We start from the raw sequence: 17,677 nt of genomic DNA on the forward strand, positions 1-17,677 counted from the left end.
TTAGAGACGGAGTCTCACTCTCTCGCCCAGGCTGGAGTGCAGTGGCCAGACCTCAGCTCACTGCAAGCTCCGCCTCCCGGGTTTACGCCATTCTTCTGCCTCAGCCTCCCAAGTAGCTGGGACTACAGGTCCCCGCCACCTCGCCCGGCTAGTTTTTTGTATTTTTTAGTAGAGACGGGGTTTCACTGTGTTAGCCAGGATGGTCTCGATCTCCTGACCTCGTGATCCACCCGTCTCGGCCTCCCAAAGTGCTGGGATTACAGGCTTGAGCCACGGCGCCTGGCCCTCTCTCTTTTTTTTGAGACAGAGTTTCTCTCTTGTTGCCCAGGCTGGAGTGCAGTGGCGCGATCTCAGCTCACCACAACCTCCACCTTCTGGGTTCAAGCAATTCTCCTGCCTCAGCCTCCCGAGTAGCTGGGATTACAGGCATGCGCTACCATGCCCGGCTAATTTTTTTGTACTTTTAGTAGAGATGGGGTTTCTCCATGTTGGTCAGGCTGGTCTCGAACTCCTGACCTCAGGTGATCCGCCCCCCCTTTGGCCTCCCAAAGTTCTGAGATTACAGGCGTGAGCCACCGCGCCGGCCTGCATTCTCTCTTTTTAGGCCACGTTTATTAAAGTATAATTTATATACAGTAAAATTTATCCTTTTTTAAGTTGGCCTATTCTTTTAATTCTGACAAAGGCATAGTTATGTAACACCAACATGATTGGGGCATAGAACATTTCCATCATTCCAAAAAATTTTCTCATGCCCGTTTGCGGTCAGTTTCGTTCCCCTATCCACAAGCCCTAGCAGTCCCTGATCTTTCTATTCCTATAGTTTTATCTTTTCCAGAAGGTACTATAAGTGGAATCATATATTGTATAGCTGTTTGAGTCTGAATTATTGCACTTACCATAACATACTTGAGATCTATCCATGTTGTTGCTTGTATCAGTAAGTAGTTCTTTCCTTTTTATTGCTCAGTAGTATCCCATTGTGTGGACCTACCACAATTTGTTCATCCATGACCCAGCTGAAGAACATTTGTTTCCAGTTTTTTGATGAATTTAAGTAAAACTATTAGAACATTCACCTACAGGATATTTTTAATTTTGTGGACATACATTTTCATTCTTATTTATTTTATTTATTTATTTTTAAAGATGGAGTATTGCTGTGTTACCCAGGCTGGTCTTCAGTTCCTGAACTCAAGCTGTCCTCCTGCCTCAGCCTCCCAAATTGCTGGTTTAACAGATCTGAACCTCTTTTTTCCTATATAAATTTCTGAAGCTGAATTGGGATTCCTGAGTTGTATGATAAGTGTATATTTAACTTCATAAGAAACTGCCAAATTGCTTTTTTCAAAATGACTATACTCTTTTGCATATCTAGTAACAGTGTATAAGAGTTGTGCTACTTCTTGTTAGTACTTAATAAAGTAAATTTTTGTTATTTAAACAATTTTTGACCATTCTAATAGGTGTTTAGTGGATTCTCATTGTGGTTTTAATTTATATTTTCTTAATTATTAATAATGTTGTGGATCTTTTCAAGGGATTATTATTTACAGTACTTTCTTTTGTTTGTTTTTGAGATGGAGTCTCTCTCTGTTGCCCAGGCTGGAGTGCAATGGTGCGATCTTGGCTCACTTGCAGCCTCTGCCTCCCAGGTTCAAGCAATTCTCCTGCCTCAGCCTCCCGAGTAGCTGGGACTACAGGCATGTGCCACCACCCCAGCTAATTTTGTATTTTAATAGAAATGGGGTTTTACCATGTTGGTCAGGCTAGCCTTGAACTCTTGACCTCAGGTGATCCACCCGCCTTGGCCTCCCAAAGTGCTGGGATTACAGGCCTGAGCCATTGCGCCCAGTGAGATTTTAATTTTGATAAATCCAAATGATTAATTTTTTTTGTATATGCTTTTTGTGTCCTATCCTAAGAAATTGTTGCCTAATCCAAGGTCACAGAGATCATTTTCTTTTGGAAGTTGTATTGTTTTAAGTTATATTTAGATCTGTGATTCATTTTGAGTTAGCTTTTGTATATTGAACGGTGTATGGATTGAGGTTTTCTTTTTCTTTTGGCAGTTGAATGTTCAGTTATTCTGGTACAAGTTGAGCATCCCAGATTAAAAAATCTGAAATCTCAAATGCTTTGAAATCTGAAACTTTTTTTTTTAATACTTTAAATTCTAGGGTACATGTACACAACGTGCAGGTTTGTTACATATGTATACATGTGCCATGTTGGTGTGCTGCACCCATTAACTCATCATTTACATTAGGTGTATTTCCTAATGCAATCCCTCCCCACTCCCCCCTCCCCACAATAGGCCCCGGTGTGTGATGTTCCCGTTCCTGTGTCCAGGTGATCTCACTGTTCAATTCCCACCTGTGAGTGAGAACATGCGGTGTTTGGGTTTCTGTTCTTGCGATAGTTTGCTGAGAATGATGGTTTCCAGCTGCATCCATGTCCCTACAAAGGACACGAACTCATCCTTTTTTATGGCTGCGTAGTATTCCATGGTGTATATGTGCCACACTTTTTGATTGCCAACTTGATGCTCAAAGGAAATACTCGTTGAAGCATTTTGGATTTTGAATTTTTTAATTTGGGATGCTCAACTGGTATATTGCAGATATTCAAAAATTTGAAACACTTCTGGCCCCAAGCATTTTGGATAAGAGGATACTCCAGACAAGGGATACGTAGTCTCTTTCTTGTACAGATCTTTCATCATATTAGGGGAAAAGAGCAGCCCCAGTAGTTTTAAACAAGAGACACTTGGTATCTGTTTTACAAAGTACTCTTATCCAGCGTATTAAAGTGTTTCTGCCTGGTTTTAGTTAATATTTTGTCATGTAATTGGTTAAAATTTAAGGCTTTATTCTTATTAAGACAAGAAAAATCTAGGTCACTGTAATTTCTTAGTGAAATTAAAATGGCATCTGGGCCTTTTTTCCTCACCCTCCAATGGGTTACTCTTTAACCTTCAGTTTGGCAGGGGTTATGGTTATTTTTAGAATATGAGCAGTGGAGCTAATCTAATTAAACTCCTCCAACTACCTGGGACAGTGAGCTCATCAGCTTTTCCAACCTCAGTGAGATTAGCTTTGGACTAGATTTTACGTGAAAGTTGATCAAAGTAAAAATAGTGGATTTGTTGGAAATATAGTGAAAAGTGAAGAAGATAGTTTGGATTTGGGTCAAATATGTCCTCTGCAGACCTTAGTTTATAAAGTTAAAACTGTATTCTTTGGTGATGGAAAAGATTTTTTATTTTTTAATGTTTTGGAGACTGTGTCTTGCTCTGTTGTCCAGGCTGGAGAGACGTAGTATAATCACAGCTCACTGCAGCCTCAACTTATGTGGCTCATGTGATCCTTCCACCTCAGCCCCGCCCCGAGTAGCTGAGACTATAGGCATATGCCTGACTGATTTTTTTCTTTTTTGTAGCAACGGGGGTCTTCTTATGTTGCCCAGGCTGGTCTCCAATTCCTGCCTTGACCTCCCAATGTGCTGGGATTACAGACATGAGCTGCCGTGCCTGGCTGGAAAAGATTTTTCAGTGGCTCCTATACCTGACACCTAGGGCACAGCATCTCTGCTTCCTTGATTAATTGATTGAGACAGGGGTCTCACAGTTCTGCCCAGGCTGGTCTTGAATTCCTGAGCTCAAGCAGTCCTTCCTCAGCCTTCTGAGTAGCTGTGATTACAGGTGCATGCCACACCTTTGAACATCAGGTTCGTGCTCAAAGTTTTCACTGATAGAGGTGCATAATCAAAGTTTGGAGACCACTGCTCTAGAGTATCCTTCTGCAGAAATTTTGACATTTAATTCTACTTACCTTTATCATCTGTGCACATGTATATTCTAGAGCAATTATGAGTCAAAAGTTCAGGCAGTCTGGACTCCTGTGGGAGTTGATACTTGGTTTTAAGAGAGGTTCTCTGGAGCTGCTTTTTAATTCTCTGGGAGTGGATAATGGTGGGGTGAAACGTATGGTAAAGAGTTTTGATTATGGAGGTGGGAAAACAGCAAATCTGTTCTTCGTGTTACACTGGTCTGCGTATTACCTTTGTTTTTAATGGTTTTTTTTGTGTGTTTATTTTGTTTTTTTTTTTTTGAGATGGAGTTTTGCTCTTGTTGCCCAGGCTGGAGTGCAATGGCGCAATCTCGACTCACTGCAACCTCCGCCTCCCAGGTTCAAGCGATTCTCTTGCCTCACCCTCCCTAGTAGCTGGGATTACAGGCATGTGCCACCACGCCTGGCTAATTTTGTATTTTTGATAGAGATGGAGTTTCTCCATGTTGGTCAGGCTCGTCTGGAACTCCTGACCTCAGGTGATCCGCCCTCCTCGGCCTCCCAAAATGCTGGGATTAATCTTAACAAAGTAGTGCATTTTCCCCACTTGATAGGAATTAATATACTTTTAAACTCTAGATGGAGAAGATAGGCTCCTATGCTAAAGAATATAAACAGGACTATTGAGAGGGAAAAACAAATGCTGTGTGAGGAATGCTATACAAAACTGTCTACCTCAAAAACAAAATGCATTGCAAACAGCTCCTCACTATTTTTCTTTATGTTGCTTCACATATCTGTTTTTTGTTGGCATTGTATTTCATCATCACCCTTCTAAGTGTCCTTTCCTGAAATTCAGTCGGCTTCAGCCCCACTCTTGCAGTATTTCTGTTCCCACCTTGACCTATTATGAACAATCTTTGGGCCACTGTCTCTTGACAGAGGATACTTTTAATGAAGCAGCTTAGATTTCTGTAGAGGGTAGCAGGGAAAAGGATCAGGATGAGGCTGCTTCTGGAATAATTGTCGTGGGAATGAAAGGACTGTTGAAAGATTAGAGGCCAGTGTGCCTGGGTACAAGGACTGGGGTCATAATTATACTTTGTCTTTTACCAGTGCCTTTTGTCCAAGTCCCTGAAAGGGCTTAACAAAATTCTGATCTGAATAATATTATTCTTTGCTCTTTGGAATTTACTGGAGGTGGCAGTGAGGCTCTGAAAAAAATATGAATGTTTTATAGTGGCATAAAAGGAAATGAGTTAGATACCCTGATTCCTTGTTAAGAAAGACGAGTCTGGTGAAAGCTGGTGCTGTTAGGTGAAACAATGTTTGCCATTATTATATGAAATGGGATGAGATGGTTTAATGGAAATGTTGCCCTTTTCTTCCTCACCTTTGTCTTTGTGCTTAGAGACTCTGACTGTTAGTCCTAAGAGAAACAAAACAACTTAAGGTTCTTTCCTAGGGATAGGGTGCTCCTGATTTCTAGTTTCAGCTCTATAATCCTCAGTATCTGTGCCTTTAATAAGTTTGAAGTTAGTTGGGCCGGGCGTGGTGGCTGACACCTGTAATCCCAGAACTTTGAGAGGCCGAGGTGGGCGGATCACAAGGTCAGGAGATCGAGACCATCCTGCCTAACACAGTGAAACCCCATCTCTACTAAAAATACAAAAAATTAGCCGGGCGTAGTGACGGGTGCCTGTACTCCCAGCTACTCGGGAGACTGAGGCAGGAGAATGGTGTGAACCCGGGAGGCGGAGCTTGCAGTGAGCCAAGATCGTACCACTGCACTGCAGCCTGGGTGACAGAGTGAGACTCTGTCTCAAAAAAAAAAAAAAGAAATAATAAGTTTGAAGTTAGTCATCTGAGTGAATAGAGAAAGCTCAATCTCTTCCCCCAAGAGCTTGATTTCTTCTGTCTATTGATTTGTATGTAAAATTATATTCAGAATCTGACTCACCTCTTTATGTTGTGAAAATAAGTGTTGTGCGGAGTTTGAGGATACATATGTCACTTATTTATGTGGGAAGATTCTTGCCTAGGGGGCAGTGCTGAAGTTAGCTTTATGTATTGAGTTGAGACTCTTGGCTTACCGTACCTGTCATTTGATATGCGCCTGCTGTTCCAGGTTTTTAGTTCCCACTTTCTCATCTGAAAAATCACTGCCAGTTACTCAGTGAGTGAAGTAAAGAGATGGCACCTGACCTCCCTAAAAATATGTCATTATATGGAATTTAAACGTAGGAAAGAAAAAATTTCTGGTGTGCTTTTCACAAGCTGAGAAGCCCTGTTAAGCATGCATACGCAAATCATTTTTATAAAAATGATAAAACCTGTACATTGTTAAATTTTGTCCCTATTGTCTTCTTTCCCAGGTGGTTTCTTAATTGTTTTGGTTTCTTCCTCTCCCAAACCCAGGCTGGGTACAGCAAACATCATTCAAGATGTCCAGCAAAGGGAGCAGCACAGATGGCAGAACAGACTTAGCTAATGGTAAGGGGCCAAAATGAAGGTGAAGCTATTTTTACTATCAACTGAGGTTCTCCTCCTCCCTGCAAGATAGAGTGGAGGCCTGGATTTTAGTGGAGGGAGGGAAACTTTCCTGTATTGTTCTGAGTATATGAAACTATACAGGAAACACCTTGGACTGTATTGTGCTTTTGCTTCTTCTCATTTTGTCTGATCATTTTCAAAAGATCAATAATAGAGCTCTACTTCTAAGAGGTCAAGTGGTTTGGAGTTGTATAAAGCTGTAAGGATGGGGAGAACCTAGGAAATGCTATTAATAAAGGAAAAAAATAAAATCCCATGGCTGGTAGGAACAAGGGAATTTTAGGGAAGATGCACTTCCCCAGTTACATTGAGAGGCCCCTTTCCACAGTAAGTAGTAGTTTGATAGAGAAATTACATGGCTGGGCATGGTGACTCATGCCTATAATCTTAGCACTTTGGGAGGCTGAGGCAGGCAGATCACTTGAGCCCAGGAGTTTGAGACCAACCTGGGCAACATAGCGAGACCCCATCTTTTTTTAAAAGTGATTTCATAAGGGATGAAGTTACAACCCAACTACGAATGGGACATCTTTCCCCTCCTTATTTCTTCCCCTTTCTTCCCCTTCCTTCTTTCCATTTCTTTCCTTCCTTCCTTCCTTTCCCTCCTTCTTTTCAGGACCAGTGCTGCTAAGTGTCAAATCACTGGCTTTAGGGCAGATTTGAAGGCAGAATATAAAAATTCTAATACAGTATAACTACCACCTGGGTTATTTAACCAGTGCTTCACCTCTGAGCCAACTTTTAAATTGGAGAAGCCGCCTTTAAATGGATACAGTTGGGCAGTACAGAGTCCAGCATTCCTTAGCACCTTGAAGGTCAGGATAACAGGCTAAATTCTAGTTAATGTGATTGGAGGAAGGATAGGTGAGATTTTCAACATGCTTTTTCATTGCTCCATATGTTCTTATCACTGCCATTCATTCATCTTTTGTAAAGGAAAGTGCTTCATATTTTTCACTGGGTTTAGTTGAAAGGCACAGGGTTCTAGAGGAGTTAAAGTATACTGTTGATTTGGAGCTTGACCATTAGCTAGGTCAGGGATTGGCAAACTATACATTGCAGGCCAAATCCAGCCTGCCACTTGTTTTTGTAAAGTTTTATTGGAATACAGTCATGCCTGTTCATTTATGTAGTGTCTATGCGTTGCTTTTGTTCTACATACTGGAGTTGAGTAGTTGTGGTGGAGCTCCATATGGTCTGCAAAGCCCAAAGTTTTTACTGTCTGGCCCTTTACGGAAAAAATTTGCAAACCCCTACTCTAGATCTTGGTGATTTACTGTTGGGGCCTTCTTGATGAGCTTGTGATACCTTCTGGCCCTTATGTTAATGTAGTAAGGCCTCCAAAGTTGTCTATATTTGTTACTCATAATTTTGACAATAAACACTAGATGTTTTGGTGTTTTATTTTTTCTTTTCTTTATTTTTTTCTTTTCTACAGACCTGTTAGGTGTGTTTCAGTTCCTGCTCACCACTCCCAAGCTCAAGCCCAGTTGCATTTCAAGAAACTGTAACTGCTAAACTTTCGTAGCATATATAACAGGCTCAGCACATGTGGTTCTTGGGTTCAAATTTCTGTACTTCGTAACTTTTTCTTCCAGCCCCTAGCCCAGTTGTTTTATACTGTGCTCTTAGTTGAGGCTTTTTTTTTTTTTTTGAGTCAGAGTTTTGCTCTTGTTACCCAAGCTGGAGTACAATGGCACAATCTCAGCTTACTGCAACCTCCGCCTCCCAGGTTCAAGCGATTCTCCTGCCTCAGCCTCCCAAGTAGCTGGGATTACAAGCGCATGCCACCACGCCCGGCTAATTTTTTGTATTTTTAGTAGAAATGGGGGTTTCACCATGTTAGCCAGGCTGGTCTCTAACTCCTGACCTCAGGTGATCCACCCGCCTTGGCCTCCCAAAGCATTGGGATTACAGGCGTGAGCCACTGCGCCCGGCCTGCAAAACCTGTTTATGTCTCCTGGCCTTCTGTTACTGCTTGAATCAAAGCACTTGTATTGTTGATCTTTTTTCAGTATTGGGTTTTGCCTAAGAGTACATTGAAAAGGATTTCCATTGCTTCAGAGATCTTCACAAATTACTGCTCTAATCCACATGACTAGGCAGTAAGGTGCTCCACCTTTGAATCCTTAAACATCAGTGTGGTATTGAAGTTGAATACCTCTCTCATACTGGAGTTAACATTAAACATCAGTGTGGTATTGGAGTTGAATAGCTCATACTGGATGGTCTGCCTTTCCTGACAGCTTTTACTTCTGGCAGGATAAAATTTATAGCCATCTGAGGAGAGGAGGCCCATGAGCAGCATTTAAAATCTTTTTTCTCCCCTTTTTTTCTGCACACCTTGACTTAGGTTGGAAGTTGTGGTTGTATTGTCTCTAAAACATTCCTCAAGTGCTCATTGGAATTGACTTGGCTGGTGTGAGATAAGAGAATGCAATATGTAGTTATAGGAGATAAGATCGATGAAAGTGACCTTGTTATTTAACTACCAGCATAGCAGACCTAGAATATACTGAACTTTCTTTTTAGGCACCAATATAGTTGCCCAGCTTTTTCTCAATTTTATATATGCTTCCTAATAAAATTTGTCTCAATAGAGAGACTAAAATATGTGACTAAAAATTGTATTAAAAAATTCAAGCTAATGGAAGTAAGTCAAAAATATATTTACTAGCAAAAGGTGAGCAAGAACGCACTCAAATGATCACAATTCCCACTTACCCCTTCAGCTTCCTTTCTTAGTGAATTTTAGAAACTTAGGGGAAGAAACTTAGGATTTAGGTGACAGGAGGTGTACTGGTACTTTTTTTTTTTTTGAGACAGAGTCTCACTTTGTCACCCAGGCTGGAGTGCAGTGGCATGACCTTGGCTCACTACAAGCTCTGCCTGTCGGGTTCATGCCATTCTCCTGCCTCAGCCTCCCAAGTAGCTGGGACTATAGGCACCTGGCTAATTTTTTGTATTTTTTGTAGAGACGAGGTTTCACCCTGTTAGCCAGGATGGTCTCGATCTCCTGATCTTGTGATCCACTCGCCTTGGCCTCCCAGAGTGCTGGGATGGATTATAGCCATCAGCCACTGCACCTGGCCCAGTACTTGCTTAAAGTAGAAAATGGTGCGACTCCACATCCATAAGTCAGAGTGATTTTTAATAACTAGTTTCCGTCTTTCGCTAAGAAGATGGCTATGCTAGCTCTTGGCTGGAGTTGGCTCTTCTTTTTATATTCTGTTTAATTATTTGCTATAACTTAATAAGTGCCCATCCAATATAACATTGCCAATGGTAGATGTATCAGGCACACTGTTATACAATATGCCAATGTTTTGCCTCTTGAGAACTTAATGTAATCTTAGATTGTCCTGAGATTCTTTGCTTTTGTTGAGGTACTTTATGTGTGTGGATTTCATCTTAATCTTTTCAGTTTCTTGTCCTTTACAAGATTTCCCCTCAGAGAGTACTCTCTGTAATCATTTGTAATGAAAACACTTTGACCAAAGTTCCATTTTTGGTCTTTTGATGTGATGATTTCTTAGACTAAGGTGGGAAGTCCTTCTGATCACTATCCTGTTTTCTTATTTTTCCGTCTCATCTACCCATTCCTCACTAACATGCAGGAAGCCTGTCTAGCAGTCCAGAGGAGATGTCTGGAGCTGAAGAGGGGAGGGAGACATCCTCAGGCATTGAAGTGGAGGCCTCAGACCTGAGTTTGAGTTTGACTGGGGATGATGGTGGCCCCAACCGCACCAGCACAGAAAGTCGAGGCACAGACACAGAGAGCTCAGGTGAAGATAAGGACTCTGACAGCATGGAGGACACTGGTCATTACTCTATTAATGATGAAAATCGAGTCCATGACCGCTCAGAGGAAGAGGAAGAGGAGGAAGAAGAGGAGGAAGAAGAGCAGCCTCGGCGCCGTGTACAGCGCAAGCGGGCTAACCGTGACCAGGACTCATCAGATGATGAGCGGGCCCTAGAGGACTGGGTGTCCTCGGAAACATCAGCTCTACCCCGACCTCGCTGGCAAGCCCTCCTTGCCCTTCGGGAGCGGGAGCTGGGTTCAAGTGCCCGCTTCGTCTATGAGGCCTGTGGGGCAAGAGTCTTTGTGCAGCGTTTCCGCCTGCAGCATGGGCTTGAGGGCCACACTGGTTGTGTCAATACTCTGCACTTTAACCAGCGCGGCACCTGGCTGGCCAGTGGCAGCGATGACCTGAAGGTGGTGGTGTGGGATTGGGTGCGGCGGCAGCCAGTACTGGACTTTGAGAGTGGCCACAAAAGTAATGTGTTCCAGGTGAGGCAAGGGAGCATAATGGCAACTGAGAAAATCAGGCATGAGTTAGAGAAATCTGAACTGCAGCATGGATGGGAGCTGATAGTGAGTTGTTCTAGGAATTAGGTATCGGAACATGACCCTACTTTGGCTCCCATAATGACCTAAAGACACTGAAAGACTCTTGGCAATCTTAGATTCCTTGAGCATTATGGACTGTTGGAAGCCTTATAGATAGGGTGCATGCAGCTTATTAAATGTGTGCTGGTAGGAGGCAGTGTAGTAGAAGCACAGGCTCTTGAACCAAACTGCCTGAATTCAAATCCTAGCCCTTCTGCTTACTAGCTTAGTGATGTTGGGCAAGTTATTTTACCTTTGTCTTCAGTTTATCTGTAAAATGGGACTAATAACACATTGGGTTATGAGGATTAAATAACAATAGAAGCTAAGCAGTTAGAACTGTGGCTGGTACTTAATAAACATTTGATAAATATTAGCTTATACTGTCATTATTCTGTAAAGATTTTACTCCTTGGCCCCATCTACTGTATTGGTACCAGCCATTTATCCTAAGGGTGTTCTCCTTTCTTCCCTGACATTCCCCCTATTTTCCTTTTTCTTTGTGGCAAATTTATATTTGCTTTCTGAATCAAGGTAGATTTTCCTCCTGTATTCCTTTTCTCCCCTGCTAGGTACAGTCCTAGTTCACCTGAGCTCTTATGTGCCAGTTCAATCTTCCAGAGCCAACTGAAATGCTCTCTTACATCAAAGGACTTTTTTCCCCTCCCTTTCCTTTAACTCCTGGAAGCAATTGGGCTTAGCCAGCTGTACAAGAGTAGGAAAACTAAGTTTCCAGCTGTCATGTAAGAAAAGGGGCTAAGTTGAGGTCATCATCGTATTTTTCATTCTCAAGTTTACCTCTCTCATTTCTTTTGTGTGTCCTTGTTTTCATTCTTAACACCCCAGGCCAAGTTTCTTCCTAACAGTGGTGATTCCACTCTGGCCATGTGTGCCCGTGATGGGCAGGTTCGGGTAGCAGAACTGTCTGCTACACAGTGTTGCAAGAATACAAAACGTGTGGCCCAGCACAAAGGAGCGTCCCACAAGGTAAGTAAGACCTTGCTCCCAAATTTGTGCGATCCAAATCCTTTGTGGTTCTCAGCCAAGGTTCTCCCTTATCTCTGCCCATTGTGGCACATTTGTTGTGGTCACATGCCTCACCTCTTTCAGTCCTAAGATTTGTAGTTAAAGGAGCAAAAGCAGCCACCCTAAACTCCTAGGAAGGCAAGTATTTGAAAGATCTCTAGATCATGCACTTACAGTACTTGGCCCCTAAGCTAAGCCATAGCTGGTTTGGAGATCTTTGAGGTCTCCTGTGCCCTTTAAACCTTTTACATTTATTCTGATTTTTTAGGGTATTTTGACAGTTTCAAGGTGCTAGTGGTTGATTCCTCATGTGTGAGAGCTTCAGCTTACCTGCTCAAACTCTGAGTTCACAAATAGCACTGTTTCTGGAAGCCCTATTTAAAGCTGGGAATATAGGCCAAATAATCATGGTGGCAGCTAGCGAGAAGTTAAGAGCTGCCAGTTTTAAGGTAGGCATGGTGGTGTTCTGTTGTGCCATGAAAAGAGTTTGGTACTCTCTTCTTAGAAACCCTAAACAAAAATGTAGGTGGACCTGGAGTATCCTTTTCTAGCCAAGACGGCCCAGGATATGTGAAATTCACCTATTTCTTTGATTCTTAAGTCTACTCTTAACCCACTAGATAACTAATTTTTAGATATAAGGAACTAAGATGTAAGGAATGAAGTTGGACACCATTTCTCTCTGCACCTAAGGGTTTGGAATTGATTTTTTTCGAGAATGAACTGTTGCTGAGTATGGTAGCTTATGCCTGTAATCCTAATACTTTGGGAGGCTGAGCTGGGAGGACTGCTTGAGGCCAGGAGTTTGAGACCAGCCTGAGCAATATAGCAAGACCCCATCTGTGGGAAAAAAAAAAGTGAAAAAATTAGCCAGGTATAGTGCCTTGTGCCTCTAGTCCCAGCTACTTGGGAGGCTGAGGTGGGAGGATCACTTAAACCCACAAGATTGAGGCTTTAGCAAGCCATGATCATGCCACTGCACTTCAGCCTGGGTGGCAAAATGAGACCCTGACTGGAGAAAAAGGAAATGAACTCTAATGGCTGATATTTTTCTTTGCTATCTCTGTTCATATCTCTTGGGGACTTAGTTGAAATAGCAAATCACCTGTCCTTTGACTTGTATAGAATAAACAAAGCTATAAATAATTCACATAGAATAAGAGTAAGTGGACTTAAATTATCTCCTTTCCTGGGATTTTATGACAAAAAGGTAGACATTTCTCTTTTTGGTACATTTTAAGTGCAGCCCTTCCTAAAGTTATAGGAATGAACTAGATGACCTCTAATTCTAATATTTAGAAACCTCATGTTTCTCCTTTTTCTTCTTCAGTTGGCTCTGGAACCAGACTCTCCCTGTACGTTCTTATCTGCAGGTGAAGATGCAGTTGTTTTCACCATTGACCTGAGACAAGACCGCCCAGCTTCGTAAGTGTAGCAGTAATATCATTATAGAAACTGTATCTCTTAGCCTTGAACATATTCCATTATGTCTTGGTAATGCCTGACTCTGGTTCATCAGAATAGTACCTTTGTGCCTATGGTTAAGAGGTAGTGTAAGGGGAGTTCCTTACTTCCTCTCTTTCTCAGCAGTGAAATACTATTCAGTCTACCTTCATTTCTCAAACAGTTTACTTATTATATGTGGCCTTTAATAATTTGATGATCTTTTGCTCTTTATTCACTCAGATATCATTCATTTTACCCACAGAAAGCACATTATTCCACAAACTCATGTAGAGATAGGTCCTATAAATTTTAAAATTTAGATTGAAATAAATTTTAAAATTTAAATTTTAATAAATTTTAAATTTTAATAAATTTTAAATGTAGTTATTTATAGAAACATACAAATCTGATAAATTTTGGACAAAAATATTAGTAGCTGTAGTTGAGTTCTGTTTTATCACAGTTCATTTGTATGTGAATCTGAGACTCATAGGTAAATTTTGTTCCTTTTTAACTGGGTGATATCATAGAAAAAACAGAGCATCTTGTTTGGATCCAGGCAGACCTAGGTCAAATCTCAACTCACGCACTACTAGTTATGACTTATTGATAGATATCTAGATTGTTTATTGTCTTGTTTGTCTTAAAAATTATTACAGCAAATCTTTGTTGGGTGCAGTGGCTCATGCGTGTAACCCCAGCACTTTGGGAGGCTGAGCTGGTTGGATCACTTGAGGTCAGGAGTTCGAGACCAGCCTGGCCAACATGGCAAAACCTCGTCTCTACTGAAAATACAAAAATTATCCGTATGTGGTGGCACATGCCTGTAATCCCAGCTACTCAGGAGGCTGAGACAGGAGAATCGCTTGAGCCCAGGAGGTGGAGGTTGCAGTGAGCTGAGATCATGCCACTGCACTCCAGCCTGGGTGACAGAGCGAGACTGTCTCCAAAAAAAAAAAAAGATTATTATAACATCTTATAGGTCAGTACCAGTATTGAGTAAGGGATGGCAATGATTTACATAGGACATAAGTAAAATATAAATTAATTTGGGGAATATAATATGAAGACTGATTATTACTAGCCTTTTATTTTTGGAGAGATAAGTCCAGAAAAAGCTGTTGGGATAGTAGAAGAATTTCTACGGCTACTTAAAAGATGGAAATGTTTTAGGCTTGGGGAAAAAATATGTTGCTTGTTTATGTAACCTTCAAGAGAACAAAGGTTGGGAGATTTATACTGGAAAGGAAACAAGCCTAAATGACAAGTGTTCTGCCTTCTAGTACTAGCTTTGTAGTTATCTGACTTTGAGGAAATCATTTAATCTTTTGAACTACACAATGTTTGTTATTTCCAGTTCTAAAGTTCCACGATTCTGTAATGGTAATGGAAGATTAGCAAGTTTTTCATAGGGAAGGGCAAACAAGCAAAAAATGATAATAAGTTTATTTAATCTGCTGTGTTAAAGAGTTGTGAAACAGAATGAGATCTTATCCTGTGGATCAGGTTCAGAAGGAAACTTTCTCCCCATATACACTTTTGCTACCAGGAATTGAATCTGGTTCAAGTAATGAGTAGAGCAAATGACTTTGGCAGATTATTGAATTTGTAATGAAATTATATAGGCAGAAAGTCTGGCTGAGAGTTAACCATGAATCTGAACATAAGCAATGATGGGATAGAATCTAAAGAGGGGAACAAGGAGAAAATGAAGAGTAGAAGGAAACCGAAATCTAGATTTGAATAGTAAAGACAGTGAGTCTTTAAAGTTTTGTTGTAAGGGTTAAAGTAGTGTTATAGGCTGGAATGGGATGAAAAGCTGAACATCTGCATATGTTAGAGGCTTTTTTTTTTTTTTAGGTGGAGTCTCACTCTCACTCAGACTGGAGTGCAGTGGCATGATCTTGTCAGGCATTTTTGTGTGAAGTTGGCATAAGGGAGATTTTCTTTTGTATATATATGATGATAGCCAAGTCTCTGAAAGCTAATGAAGTTGACTAACATCTTAGGAAAAAAGTTTGATTTGAAATTGTGGATGTAATATTCCTTTAGCCAGTGCAAGCCAGTTTGAGGTATTCTTCAAAGAAATCCTTTGGTCTCACCTGTAATTATTTTTCCCTTTTTGCTGGGAAATACTTATTCATTCATTTTAAGGCAAAATTTGGTGAATTTGTTTCATGTTTCCTCTAATGTGAACATTTTTTCTTCCTATTGCCATGATAATCATTTTTATAGCAGCTCTGCGTGTCACGTGCAGAGCTCAGGGTACTCTGCATTTACCCATCAGGAGGGAGAAATGTTTGTTTTATGGGATTAAGTTGAGGCATAGAAAGATTGAGCTCTTCGTCAGGATTACATAACTGTGGAGCCAGTACTTCATAATCTATTCCTTAGTTTCTTCATTTTGCTTCCACATGGTAAGTTTTGTGTTTGTTTGACCTTGTCCTTCTGAAATTTCAAATTGCTGAGGAAATGAGATGGTCCTGTGGGAAGGAGCAGCATCAGCTCCTACTCTCTTTCCCTGTCTAAAGCTCATATTAGAGCAGTCTCTTAGCTAGTTTTGTCCCTGAAGCTGTTATTCTTTTGACATGTTTCCTGCCTTGTGTTTTTGAGGTGTGTGGGGAACACCATTAGGGGATAGAGGTTTCCCCTAATGACATTCATTTTCAGTGCCCTCTCTTTTTTTTTTTTTTTTTAATTTTAAAATAAATAGAGATGGGAGCTCACTTTGTAGGCTAGTCTTGAACTCCTGGACTCAAACGATCCGCCCACCTCAGCTTTCCAAAGTGCTGGGATTATAGGCATGAGCCAGTGCACCTGGTCCTCTGTATTCATTTAATGAAAAGGTACAGAGATATTAAGTAAAATCTCTCCACTTTACCTAGAACAGTTCTAGGCTGAAGTGACTTTCGCTATGCAGAAAATATGCTACAATCATTTCTTTACAAAGAAATGTGTTGTCATGGTTATATTTCTTTCTGTTTCCATAGCATCAGAAATAATTAAAACCTTAGACTTAAAAACAAAAACTAAAGCCAAGCCTCTTCCTATAGTTTCTTGAAGTCTTTCCTTTCCTGTAAATTTACCAATCTTCATTATGTCATATTTGACTAATCGAATGCTTAGATCTGAGAAGAATATTCATCATGCCACCCTTAACCTGGAATAAATTTTGGCTATTTTAGACAGATTCTTCTGGATTTCTTCAGTGAAAAATGTATGTTTTCAGTGTACATGTTTTAAGCTGGGTTTTTTATTTTTTTGCTTTTTGAGACAGGGTCTTACTGTGTCATCTAAGCTGAAGTACAGTGGGAAGACCACGGCTCACTGCAGCCTCAACCTTCTGGACTCAAGGAATCCTCACACCTCAGCCTCCTGAGTAGCTGGGACTATAGGTGCATGCCACTACACTGGCTAATTTTTTTGTTTTGTTTTGTTTTGTTTTGTTTTGTTTTGTTTTGTTTTGAGACGGAGTCCTGCTCTGTCGCCCGGGCTGGAGTGCAGTGGCCGGATCTCAGCTCACTGCAAGCTCCGCCTCCCGGGTTTATGCCATTCTCCTGCCTCAGCCTCCCAAGTAGCTGGGACTATAGGTGCATGCCACTACACTGGCTAATTTTTTATAACAATTTTTTTTTTTTTTTGAGACAGTGTCTCCCTCTGCCCCTCAGGCTGGAGTGTATTGGCACGATCTTGGTCCACTGCAACCTCTGCCTCCCGGATTCAAGCAGTTCTTCTGCCTCACCCTCCCGAGTAGCTGGGATTACAGGTGCATGCCACCATGCCCGGCTAATTTTTGTATTTTTGGTAGAGGCGGAGTTTTGTCATGTTGTCCAGGCTGGTCTTGAACCCCTGACCTCATGATCCACCCGCCTCGGCTTCCCAAAGTGCTGGGATTACAGGGGTGAGCCACCACACCCGGCTTTTTATAATATTTTTTTATAGAGGTGGGGTCTTGCTATGTTGCCCAGGGTGGTCTTGAGCTCCTAGCCTCAAGGGTTCCTCCCAAAGTGCTGGGATTATAGGCATGAGCCAGTGCCTGGCTTAAGTTGGGTTTTAAGTGACTTTTTTTTTTCTTTTCTGAGACAGTCTTGCTCCGTTGCGCAGGCTGGAGTACAGTGGCATGATCTCTGCTTACTGCAACCCCCACCTCCCAGGCTCAAGTGATTCTCCTCCCTCAGCCTCCTGAGTAGCTGGGATTCTCCTGAGTAGCTGGGATTACAGGCACGCACCACCACGCCTGGCTAATTTTTGTATTTTCAGTAGAGGTGGGGTCTCACCATGTTGGCCAGGCTGGTCTCAAACTCCTGGCCTCATGTGACCCGCCCTTCTCGGCCTCCCAAAGTGTTGGGATTACAGGTGTGAGCCACCATACCTGGCCTTAAGTTACATTTTAATGGAATCTGAGAGATAGTCTCTGACCTTAAGGTCTTTTTTTTTTTTTTTTTTTTTTTTTTTTTTTTTTTTTTTTTTT

The 17,677-nt window shown here is 41.4% G+C and overlaps 1 protein-coding gene across 15 annotated transcripts in view; it reads left to right on the plus strand.

Moving 5' to 3' along the window:
- The window catches only part of DCAF8 (DDB1 and CUL4 associated factor 8), a 48,825-nt gene that overhangs the window by 13,675 nt on the left and 17,473 nt on the right, over positions 1-17,677 (plus strand). For all 15 annotated transcript variants that reach the window (XR_001883951.1, XR_001883952.1, XM_017864815.1 and 12 more), the window contains 4 exons: positions 6,210-6,284; positions 9,962-10,635; positions 11,581-11,721; positions 13,091-13,185. Coding sequence is in view for 13 of the 15 variants with exons in the window: in XM_017864815.1 (XP_017720304.1) it covers positions 6,210-6,284; positions 9,962-10,635; positions 11,581-11,721; positions 13,091-13,185 (985 nt within the window). In the remaining 2 variants the exon portion in view is untranslated. The remainder of the gene's footprint in view (positions 1-6,209; positions 6,285-9,961; positions 10,636-11,580; positions 11,722-13,090; positions 13,186-17,677) is intronic.

Source organism: Rhinopithecus bieti, unplaced genomic scaffold (genome assembly GCF_001698545.2).
Source record: "Rhinopithecus bieti isolate Rb0 unplaced genomic scaffold, ASM169854v2 scaffold_77291, whole genome shotgun sequence".
NCBI lineage: Eukaryota > Metazoa > Chordata > Mammalia > Primates > Cercopithecidae > Rhinopithecus > Rhinopithecus bieti.